The 12,418-nt window shown below is 46.9% G+C and overlaps 1 protein-coding gene across 11 annotated transcripts in view; it reads left to right on the top strand.

Annotated features, from left to right (window-relative positions):
* The window catches only part of BEND5 (BEN domain containing 5), a 1,448,520-nt gene that overhangs the window by 1,207,543 nt on the left and 228,559 nt on the right, over window positions 1-12,418 (top strand). For 8 of the 11 annotated variants that reach the window (XR_007455035.1, XM_049618593.1, XM_049618590.1 and 5 more), the window contains 2 exons: window positions 1,676-1,809; window positions 3,965-4,349. The exons of the other annotated variants lie outside the window; for them this stretch is intronic. Coding sequence is in view for 7 of the 8 variants with exons in the window: in XM_049618593.1 (XP_049474550.1) it covers window positions 1,676-1,809; window positions 3,965-4,349 (519 nt within the window). In the remaining variant the exon portion in view is untranslated. The remainder of the gene's footprint in view (window positions 1-1,675; window positions 1,810-3,964; window positions 4,350-12,418) is intronic. 11 annotated transcript variants of the gene reach the window in all.

The raw sequence follows: 12,418 nt of genomic DNA on the forward strand, positions 1-12,418 counted from the left end.
CCTTCTTAAGTCATTCCTTTATTTTTAAAAATTGTATCTTTACTCACCTTATGCTTAAGGAGATAAAAATGATTCCGGCCATGTTGATAATGTCAGTTTTAGTGTTCTGTTTGTTGAGAGCCTGATGTGTACCAGGCAGTGTGCAGTGAGTTATGTAAATTATTGGTGCCGTCCCTCCCCACTGCATTATAGAGCAGACACCTGAGCTCTGTGAGACTAAGGCTTCCCCCCTCCCTCCTTACCCTGCCACGCAAGAGCTGAGGTTCCCAAAGAGGTCTCTCTGGTACCAGAGTCCCACTCCTCTCCAGCGGGGGCTCCCTTCCTAAGACTGTTTGGGAAGATGTGGCATTTGACTACATTCTAGAATAGTTGTGTGCTTATAAGCTTCCTTCTCAGCTTTACTAACAAGTTGTGAAGAGAGAAGCCTGGCTTGGGGGAAGTGTAAGAGCATGTTTAACACACACACATATGCATGCACACACACACACTCACACATAAAGACCCTCAGAGACTGTATTTAACCAGCTACCTGGCCACATGCCACATCCAGCATTGGGCAACATGCTAGAAAGTGAATTTGGGCTATAGCAGTGGGAACCTTTGAGAAGTAAAAGAAACAGCAATCCCTAGAGTCTCAGTTCAAGCCAAGAACACAAGATCCCAAAGTATTTGCCACAAGGGGCCAGTTCCAGGCTCAAGTTTCTACCTCTAGAACTCCCCTCTTTGAATTTTTACTTTTGACATCTACAGTGAAAGATAGATCTGGGAAATAAAGTTTGAAATCTGTGCAGGAGAAAAAAATCTAAATCTAAAGAAGTCTCAAATCTCTTTTGGATTATCTGAAGTTGAGTTTAAAGAATGAGAAAGTGAGGAGGAGTAATATCCCTTTGTATTTGTGTAGCACTTTACAGTGTGTGGTTCATTTTGGTGTGTGTTATTATCACGTGTAAGCACTGGGTGAGATGCCAGAGGCCTGTTTCTCCCTCCTGGCTCTTCTCAGACTCACATTTTGGGCAAACCCCTTCTGTCCTCTGGGTTTGAGTTCCCTCCTCTGTAGAATGACAGTTGGACCAGTTGGTCACCAAGGCCCCTCAAACTCTGTCATTCTGTGATCTGATACCAGTAAAAAGGCAGTAAATGTTACTTGTTACTCTTCTCATATCTGTCTTACCTCAGCCTGTCCTATGTCGGGATTGTGGGGAGGCTCCACGAGAGGCCCCATGAGAGCCATCATCCCTTTCATGCTTATTAGCACCTGAGCTGGCAGAAAAACACGTCTTCCTGGGAATTCGCCTGGCTTAGAAAGATGGTGGTCGTCAAGGGCTCCATGTGCTAGTTTAGACCAAATAGAAGTCTAAGGGCCATTCCAGTTCCAAGATCCTGGAATTCATAAAAGGCCACCCTTTAAGGTATTCGTGGAGAAACCCCTAAGCCAAATCATTGGACACTATTTCAACACTTCGAATGGCAGTGCCTGTAGCATGTACCTTTGACCCTAGAGTTTGATCTGCACTGCTGCTTTTAGGAGCCCTGCATGCAGGAGGGACAGGTCTTGGGTTTGTTTGCTTTTCCTTTTTAACTGGTCTGGCCTCAGTCATTCTCTAGCATTTGCGATTATGGGTATTTTGAGCATTTTGACTCATAATGAACCTTGTTCTCTTGATATGCATTTTAGAAGACAAATCTGACCTTGAAAACAGTGTGATGCAGAAGAAAATAAAAATCCCCAAACTTTCTCTCAATCACGTAGAAGAAGATGGTGAGGTTAAAGATTATGGGGAAGAAGATTTACAGCTTAGACACATCAAGGTAACAAAATCTTTCCCCTTCTTTTGGACGTATGTGGGGGCATTTTCAGATTCTTGATAGCTAAAGAGTTCCAGTCTGGCCTCTTCTCCCCATATAAATGTCCTCTGGCAATTTTTTCAGATTGGGAGAGTGTTGAGACAGCTAGTATGCGTGTGCCTTGCTGACCAACTGTCCAGGAGCCCTGACTCATGCTGTGCCACCATGCACCACCCCGTTTGCCCCATCTAAGCAGTGTCATCCGCTGCTGAGGGTTTGGAAGGGTGCATTCCTCTCTGGCCTACAACCATGAGCTCCAGGAATATTAAACAGCCATTCTTGGGCAGCAGTTCAGAGCCAGTCACTATCACATTGCCCCAAACAGCAAAGGGTATAGATTCGATAGGAAGCAGAATGTACCAGGTGTACACAGAGGAGTTTGCAGGACCCTGGGCTGGAAGAAAATTTTTGCCTGAGGTTGCATTTCCTTTGATCTGCTTCCCAGGTGGTCTCCTCCAGCCTTCATTTGTAAAGTGAATGTCTTATTCAACAAGCCATATGTTTTTTCAGTACAATGGGTACCCCAGAGGCAGGGAGGAGAAAGAAGGCTGCCTTCCTCATTGACCATGTTCGGACATCGGACAAAAGGTCAAGGACATTCCCAAAGCATAGTCCAAGAGATGCAGCTGAGTTCAGTTCATAAATTCATTGCACCCCTGCTATGGGCCTGGCTCTGTGCTGACCCCTGGGGTCATGAAGATTAGGCAGACACAGTCACTGCCCTTGATGGTCTCATAGTGTAGTGACGCAGTTATCTAAAGTGATCATTACAATTTTAGCAGATAAGTTCAGCTAAAGTAGCAGCACCTTATCCCGATGGATAAAATGACAGGATAGGATCCTGTCATGTAACTGAATCTCAGAATCGTGTTGTTTTTGTTTCTTTTTTATTAAATACCCAGAAACTTACTGAGAAGTTAAGGCAGGCTTGACCTGATGCAGTTAATTTGTCTGGAATCCTGTGTCCTCAGTTGTCTGCACCTCCCACCAATGCCCCGATCAGGAGAGCTCCTAGCCCTCCTGCCATGAGTGAAGAATTCAGTTGGTCCTGTAACTCCCATTGCTCCTCAATGGAAGCTTTGTCTACTTGAGCTGGAATTTCCTCAGGCAGCTGAAACTCCAGCCCCTAGATAGTCCTGGATAATGTTCTTCTCAATGAACTGTCCTCTGTATACCCACTGTCTTGCTGAGCCTCAGCTTGGCAGGAGCCCAGGGAGAGGCTGACAGATGTGGGGGAAGGGGCCTTGTGCTGGAAGTTGGGCTCTAGGTTCTGGACCTGGCTCTGTCTGCAACTCATCACGTGACCCCAAACATAGTCCTTCTCCTCTCTGAGCCTCAGTTTCCTCGCCTGGAAAGTGAGGGAGTAAAGCTGAAAGGAACTTCCAGTGTTAGCATTCTTTGAACTTTTCAGTTATGTAAACATTTATCAAGCTGCTGCCAAATGCCAGTTCTGAGTAGGCAGTGGAGACACAGAGAAAATAAGGCATGGCTCCTGCCCTGGATTAGAACAGATTAGAGTTCTTAGCATCCTTCCCAACTAAAGCATTCTTGAGGAAAAGGTTACTGGTGGGATGCCCTTTGGTTTTTGTGTGTTGGGGAGGGTAGGTATTTTGTCTTGTTTTGTTTTTTTCTTTTTGCCTTTTATGTTTTTGTTCTCAAAGAGATTTGAGTGGTGACTCCCCTTGGGTGGTTTGGCCTGGCCTGATTTCTCACAGATTCTCCACCAATACCCACTGAACGCCCCCACCCCACCCCATGAGCAAGTCACTGCACAGGCACTGTGGGTGGGGTAGGGGCTGGGGAATCGGGGAGGGTGGTCATGGTATAGTATGCACCCAGGAGACAGAGTGATGGAATGGAAAAAGCACTGGCCCGAGAAACCAGAGTCCTCGGTCTGCCACTAAACGACTGTGTGTGTGATCTTGGGCAAGACCCTTCCCCGCTCTGAATCTGCCCCATTTGTACAATGAAAGGCTTTGACTAAGTGTTTGCACAGGTTTCTCCAAGCACTGATGTTCTGTGGTTCTGTGATTCTAGGATTGTCTGGGGAAATATTGAGCCGCAGTCCAAGAAAGTCCCAGCTGCCCTTGCCTGAACTGATTCTCGTTGTCCTACACAGAGACCCGAGGGGCGGAAGCCGAGCGAAGTGGCGCATAAGAGCATTGAGGCAGTGGTGGCCCGGCTGGAGAAGCAGAACGGCCTGAGCCTGGGCCACAGCACGTGTCCAGAGGAGGTCTTCGTGGAGGCCTCGCCGGGCACAGAGGACATGGACAGTCTGGAGGACGCTGTCGTGCCCCGGGCTCTGTATGAGGAGCTGCTGCGCAACTACCAGCAGCAGCAGGAGGAGATGCGCCACCTCCAGCAGGAGCTGGAGCGGACTCGGAGGCAGCTGGTCCAGCAGGCCAAGAAGCTCAAGGAATACGGGGCTCTCGTGTCTGAAATGAAGGAGCTCCGTGACCTCAACCGGAGGCTCCAGGACGTGCTGCTCCTGAGGCTTGGCAGTGGTGAGTGCCCCAGCAGGCCACCGACCACTCCATGCGGGGGGATGCCTTGCGCAGCTCTTCTTCAAGGAGGGCACGGGGGAGACATAGGCTCGGGAAGGGCAGGGGCTTGGCTCGGCAGGCACCACGAGGTCGAGCCGCTCCCCTCCCGCAGTGAGTCCGATAAGAGCTTCAGAGTGCCACGGCCTTAGCCACCTATGGCACAGTGGGGAACGCTGACAGGTGTGGCACGGAGAACAGGGGCCGACAGAGTATCTGCCACCGCTCATCCATGCATTCGTTCAGCGAGAGGCAATGCCAGGGGTTGTCGGAAACATCTCCACAGCAGTTTCTGTACCATGAGGAGAACTAGAAATTGCCCTAAGAGCGTGGTACTTAACATGGTACCACGTTAAGTCAGAAAGTGCTAAATGCCACGGGAGGGATATGGATAAAGTGATAGAGTTCAAAGGATGGAGAAGTTGTTTATAACTGAGAGAGACTTCAGGAAGGAGGTGGGCCTTGAAGCAGGCCTTGAAGGGTGGGGGTGTCTCAAGGCACAAGAGGAGGCAGAGGGCAGCAGCCACTGAGGACAAGAAAGCACCCGGAACATGCTAAAAAGAGATATGGCACATGTAGTTTGAGGACAGGTGGTTAAAGACCTTGAAAACCACGCCAGCTTGAAGTGTTGGACTTGTTTGGGAAGGAATGAGAGACGCCGAAAGGCTTGGAGGGTCTAGAGGCACATGACCTTAGGAGGATTGATACAAAGATGTAGAAAACTCCTTTGGTTTGCTCGCAGAAGAACTTGAGAGGATCTTAATGCTGCAAGTGCCAGTAACAAACCAGGTTTTTAGGTTTTCCTACCTAACGTGGTTTAAAAGTAGGAATCAGGAGATTTGAAAGGTGGCAGCCTTGATAGCAATGAGAAATGACTGCCTAGTAGAGAGAACAAGACGGAAACCCTCTCTCAAACACAAGAATCCAGGATGGTAAAAGCTATAGGCCAGTCAGTATTGCAGGAACCAGTGAAACACTGGTTCATAGCCTCCACATCCCCAGAGGACAATCATTAACAACCCCATGTCAGTGTTTTCTGCCTAAACATGGAAGTAATCTAGTCTGCAAACATAAGTTCTGTTCCCAAAGTTTAAATCAAATATAATTTTGTACTCAAGAAGGAAGCCTTATGTTATCTAGACAATAGATTTGTATGTAAAGCCTCATTCATTTGTCTTTGATGTTTAGATAAATGTGCTCTTACCCTACCTATATTTATAGGCACCTTTTATATCGTCAAGTGTGTCCCCAAGGCAGTGTCTCAGTAGATCTTCAGAATGGCTCAGGGAGGCAGCTGAGAGGCCTTTCCCTGCAGTTGTCACAGAGAAAGAAACTGAGGTTAGGACTTACCCAGAGTCTCTGGGGAGGCAGAGACAGAGCTCATGTCAGACCAACGGCCCTGACTCCTGGACCGGTAATTTCCTCATCTTCCAACTCTGCCTTGGCCTTGGCCCTTCTCCCAAGTCGTAGCCTGTGACACTAAAGGTCACATGGGGTGTACAACCTAAGGAGATACTAGAATTCTATATAAAAATAAAACCATAAAGAGAAACCCTAACTATAAAATTTGTAAAAGCATTGTTGGTCTTGGAGTGGGGTGGGGGTGGGGAAAGAACTGGAATTTTCAGAGAAAAAAAGTGTTTCCCAGTCCTCAAATGAATAATTTTTATTTTCATTGCACTCAATGTGCTATACCTTTTGTAAACTTCTTGTGGGGAAAATGCACACTAACAACAAAAACTCTCCACACCGTTTTCAACTCCTGGGGAAACTGCCTGTTTTGTATGATTATGAACTGAACTTAAGCTCCAGAAACCACTCCAAGCCTCTGGAGCAATAAGACCTACATTTTGCATCATTATATGCCTCTTTAGTCTTAAAACACTTAGACAAACTTGACCTCAGCCATAGTTTCAGTGCGTTGAACTTTCCCAGCTCTCCTACCCCACAGGTCTTAAATGCCATCATAAGGACCAGTGGCTGGCTCTTCCCCGATCAGAGTCACCATTGTCTCCATAGTGGACAAGCTAAATATAAATCAGCGCAAGCTACAAGTATGTGTGGAGCACCCACCACCTGCAGTGCCCTGTGCTCTAAGGGTCATGGGCATCCTGGAGCACCACACTGATAGCCCCTGATGTGTGAAAGCTTAAAGTCCATTGATTAGCACTTGGTAAATGGAGAATGATAACGTGCCAAGTTCTAAGACAAACCCACAAGAATATAATAGAAGGGTTTCTACCCTAAGGGGAGTTTATATATTTTCATGGATATCGTCTAGTCTTTGGAGCCAGCCAGGCCTGGATTCAGACCTAGCTTCCCTACTTCCCAACTCTGGCTTCGGGAAGCTTCTTTCCTTCTTTCCTTCTTCCCTTTCTTCCTTCCTTCCTTCCTTCCCTCCTTCCTTCCGTTACTCACTGGTATCCTGCTGTGTGCCAAGCATTTTGCCTAGCGGTAAGAGTTTAATATATTTAAGATATAGCCCTTGCCCTCTGCCCTTGAAGAGGTCAAAGTTTGATGAAGGAGACAGCCACTGACACAAATATGACAACACAGGGCATAAATGTCACCATAGAGACAAAAGCACATGGGGCTATGGGACTATAGAAGAGGAGTACCCACAGAATTTGGGGAGGTTGGGGAAGAAAGACTTCCTGAAGGAAAGTACATCTAAGCGGAGGCCTGAAGGGTGAATTTTTGTTATCCAAGCATGAGCGAATGGGTGGGAAGAATGAGGAGCAATCTACACAGAGAGTACCTCTCTGAGCCTTGATGTTCTCATCTGTAAAATGGAAATAATAACATCCCCCTCACAGCCTTGTGACACAGGGCATAGTGCTTATGTTCTGGTTGGTGCTCACTTATTGTCAGCTTCTTTTTCACACCGTTTAGTGGAGGGGCTAAGGAAGGGTCCAGTTTGATTTTTAACGCTCTCTCCCCCTCTACCTCCCCTAACTAGTAATTGGCTATATGACCTTGAGCAGGTTAACTATCTTCTCTACCTGTCAGAGTCTCCTGTTATAGAAAATAAAAGGTTGTGTACATATATGTATACACATATATACACATACACATACACATACACATATACACTTACACATATGTTCCCTTATTCAGTCAGGCAGCTAACATTGACCCTATGCTTTCTGAGCCTAGGGGCCTGGGGAGTACAAAGAAGACTAAGAGGTTGGAAGTTGGGGTGTGGGTAGTGATGGAGGAAAACATGTAAGCGTGTAGTTGAAATGCAGTATAATGAGTCCTGGGGCAGAGACTAGCCTAGCGTTTGAAGGTGGAGCTCTCTTGGTGAGTCTGTGAAGACAGCCCCTGCTGTAACAGCTCCTCGTCTGTACACACCGTCAAGAAACCGGTAACATGGCAGATAAGAGCCAAAAAGTGACTAAGGCCTTCTTTGTTTCTTGGCTTCACGTGTTCTCTGAAAGCATCCTGAGCTCTACCATCCTTGAGCCTCTGGGCCTGCCTCAAGCATTGTTCTTAGAGGCCTGTCCTTGCATATTTTCTCCTGTCCACCTTGCCTGGGGACCCAGCTCAACAGCCTTTGTCCAGCTTGAGTGCTGAATCATCTACACCATAACAGGCAGATTCAGAAGCAAGAAAGCCAACAGGTCAAGGATGCTCAGTTTTAAAAGGAAGGCTCCCTGCTCGGAAGAATCATTGCTGACTCCCCCAGCCACTGAGGTTCTGCAGGTGGTAGACGGGAAGAGGCAGAGAGCAGGAGCCTGGCCCCTTGACCTGATGGAGACCTCAGAGTGGTGAATGGCCCTCTAGCAGTCAGGAGTTGTAATGGTGCACCTGGTGGAGGTCGAGGGAGAATGATAGAGGACAGCAGCAAGATGGTATAAGAAGATGTTTCAGAGACTGCCCTGGTGGCTCACTTTTTCATTTGTACATTTATTAATTCTTCTTTCATTCATTCCACAAATACACAGAAGCTGGATTTAATAGGAAAGTCTCAGAAGCTGGATTTAATAGGAAAGAGTCTCTGGAGTCCTGAGAGAGCTTATCTAGGAAATGGACTGGTGTCCTCATGTTGCTGATGAGGAAATAAGCTCAGAAAGTGTCACAGGCCTATTCCCAGGGGTCTCTTGACACCTAGTCCTGTGTGCCTCTCTCTGGGCCCTCACCTACATGGCCTTCTTTAGCCCTTGGACTTCATTGTCATGGAGATGGAGGTGACTCCTCGGCCCCTGCCCCCCGCCCCCCACAAAGAACATCTTCTCTGTGAAACAGAACTTTCTGTGATCTTAGCATAGGAAGTTGCCCTCTTTGCTCAGAAGGAACCCCACTGTCCTATCCTGAGGGTCTCTCCTCTCAGGGTCTCTGTGACAACATCAAAATTAACTGAGGAAGCAAACGTAAAGAATAAAGCACTGTGACCAGCATATTGTGTTTAATAAATGCCAGTCTCTTTTTCCTTTTCTGCCCTTTTTTACCCACCCTCTCCCAAAGAAGTAAATGCTGAGGACACACAAAGCACACAGATAATTCCAGTTGGTAAAGTGCAGATTTATTTGTGCATTTATTCATTACTTACATTCATTCAACAATTATTTATTGAGGGCATGCTTTGTGCCAGGACTGCATTAGGTGCCAGGAATATAGAAACAAACAAGACAGTCTCTTTTTTAAATATTAACAAGTATTTATGCGTAGTATTTATTAAACTGGAGCTTGGCAGACTCAGAATTCCAAGGGCTTGAGGAGAAACACACAGGGGAAAGGCAACTGCAAGGGGGAGCTTTGGCGTAGGAGAAAGAGTAAACCCTAGGGTCTCTCTTGGGTTCTCCTCGGCTACATTCTTTGTCCTTCGAGGTCAAAGACAAAAGCTTAGATATTGTCCTCAGTATTAGCAACACAAGTGCCTCTCAGATAGTTACATTCATTTTGGTGTGACTCAGGGAATGTTAGTCCAGCTAAAGCTGGAAAGGGCTCTGTGAGGAATAGAGAGAGGAGGGTGTAATCGCTGCCTCTGAGATGCACACACAATCCAGAGGGGAGCACAGACCCGTACACAACAGGACACCAAGCAGAACAAAACAAGTGCTGTGATTGCATGAGGTAGGCTTATAATGGTTTTAGATTTGGGGTGTGCTTTGTCAGGGAATGTAGGTGGTTATGATAAATTCTGGCCAGAAAGAGGCATAGATAATAAGCATAATAATAGTAATTCACATATGTGTGACACTTCACAGGTTTCAAAGCACCTTGACATGTTTATGTCATTGGACTATTGCAATAGCCTTATTGCGAGGCCAGGTAAGGTTGATTATCTCCATTTGAGCGAGGAGAAGCAAAAAGAAGAGATAACGTCCCTGTTGGCCAGATCACAAGCTGGTTGAAATTTTTGAAGGGGAAAGCCATTGTGGTCTGCAAATCTGTCTTGGCTCTTTAGAGCTAGGTTTCTATCACCTCTGTTCCCCTCTGGGCTCATGCCTTGTGTTCTGTCCAAAGTCCGTTAAAATACCAGCTTTGATCTTTAAAATCCTTTGCAGTCCGAGCTGGATTCTTTAAGCACAGGTCTCTGATGGTGCCTTTGAAAAGGCAGCTAATGTCAGCCAAATGCCTCCTGCTGGCCTTACCCCTGTGCTGGAGGCAGCCTGGGCTTTGGCAACAGATATTACTTGGGTTTGAATCTCAGCTCTCTGGTTCAGTACCCATGCAACTTCAAGTAAATGACTGAGCCTTTCTCAGCCTCTGTTTTCTCCTCTTTGAGATGGATATCTTAATGCCTACCACATACCAGGAGAGCCAATTTGGTCATTAAAAGCCTGCATGGGCCCAGAGGTCTGGAATACTGGGGTTTTGAACCCTGGCTTTTCCATGGTCTGATTTGTTACCTTGGGCAAGTTACTTAACTTTCTGGGCCTTAGTTTCCTCATCTGTAAAGCAGAGTCAATGGTAATAGTAACCATTATGGTTCTTATGAGGATTAAATGAGCAAATGCATGTTAAGACCTGTGTCCAGGGGCTAGCACATAGTCAGTGCTCAGTGGGTCCAGCATATATGATGTAGGATCATTTGAGGATACATATGGGATAATGTTTGTATGATGCTTGGCATATCATAGACTCTTCATTGTCCTGCAGCAGAACACAGGTACGGTTGTCTCCTGGAGATTGCTACTGCCTCTTGTAAGTCCTCCAAAATCATATTTGAATAGTCCATTTTACAACTTTGCCTGGCCTTGATCTCAAGCTCACTGGTGTGTAGTTTATATAATTCTCCCTCCACTCACTTTTCCTAGGCAGAATTCCATCTTCCCATCCCCGGTCCTCAACCACTCCTTTTGACCCCCTCAATCCTTCAGATGGGCACTTCATGGCTCAGTTTCCCCTTTGCCAGGGCTCTCCTTCTGGGGCCTGTTCATCTCAGGACACTTTTCCACCTCCTTCAGCCTCAGTGTGTTCTCGCCAATAAGCAGGAACACTCACAGAAGTTGGGTACTGAGGGAGGCCGACGAGGATGGGTTTGTGTATCCCCATTGCAAAGGTGGATCCATAGGAGATCCGCAAGCTGCCAGCTGCCTCAGTGAGTGGTGGAGCGGGGCCAAAACCACTGTGCCCTGTGCCTCCTCAACTTGGATAACAGGAAAAGATCTAGCAGTGAGAACTGGAATTGTTTCTCTTAAAGATATAGGTTATCTTCTCTACTTTGAAGGGCCTTTTGCACCACTGACTGAAAGATTATCCACAATTCCTCCCAGATTGTTTTAAGAACAGATTTCAGAGTGGCAGGACACTTCATAACCCTCCTTTTTCTCCCTGGAGTTCATTTTTCTGGGGGGCTGAGAGATAAGTCCAGGCTGTCCCTCTGTTACCTGCTTGGGGAGCCAGAACACGTAGGAGCTGCTGGACTTTTCTCCACTGCCAGAATAGGAATGTGCTTTCCTCTTAGAACAAGGCTTTGCCTGATGGTCATTGCCTTTGGTGTGGCTGTGTGGCAGGCTTGTTCCCTGCTGGATTTGCCAATCAGAGGAAATGGAGGTAGGAAAGGGCTACTTACAGACAAGAGCTTGCCTCTCTGAACATCTGCTTTGGGCTTGACATTAGGTGCTTGTCATATTTAAAACAGCCTCTGCAGTAGATAGGATCATCAACTGAGGCCCGAAGAGTAGGCTCAGAGAGATTAAGTAGCTTTCCTGAGGCTACACAACCAGTAGATGGTGAAACCAGCTTTCAGATTGAGGCCTATCTCCCTTTTCCATCCACCAGGTAGGCTGAGCCCACAGGCACCCAGACCCTGTGTTTCTACAGAGGCCATGTCACTCCTGCCTTCATGATTAGACCTCCTTGTGTGCTGCAGTGGATTCTGGGACTAATGAACCCTTGAGCTATTGGATGGAAGTAGTTTTTATAGAAATTATCTCTTTAAATGAGAGCCCAGTCCAACCCTTCACCCCCATCTTGTGGATGGGAAAACTGAGGACTAGAGAGGGACCAGGACATGCCTAGGCAATATGGAATCTGAACAAATTCATCATAATGAAGCAGCAGAAGGTTAATATTGAGCCAAGATGGATGAATGGAATCATTCTGGTCACCGGGGTTCTACAGGGCCCAGAGTCTGGCCATACTCTCTCTCCATTACTGTTCCAGGCAGCTGAGTTTGGTTGGAGGTAATTCTTAAAGTTGCAGCACCCTAGTCCTGTAGGGAGTCCCAGAATTCACTTAGTGCACCCTCCTACATGGGACAGGAAGCCTTGTGTAGCCTCCTTGCCTCCTGGAACATCCCTCTAGACACAGGAAGCTCACTCACTGCCTTCCAGTGCAGCCCATTCCATTATTGGATGGTTCTGACTGTAGGGACACATATTTGTACAAGAACATTTATTAGACTCTTCCTTTGTTCCAGGCCCTATGCTGGGCACAGGGAAATCAAATAGCTAAGACCCTGGAACTGCCTTAAAAAGTCACAGTCTCATCAGCAGATGGGTAGAATCCAGTGTGAGCCTTGCTGTGCTCCCGGGCTCTCCAGGCACTGGGAGAAGATATAGAGGAAGGCTCAGGAGATGACG

Source organism: Panthera uncia (assembly GCF_023721935.1).
Source record: "Panthera uncia isolate 11264 chromosome C1 unlocalized genomic scaffold, Puncia_PCG_1.0 HiC_scaffold_4, whole genome shotgun sequence".
Taxonomy (NCBI): domain Eukaryota; kingdom Metazoa; phylum Chordata; class Mammalia; order Carnivora; family Felidae; genus Panthera; species Panthera uncia.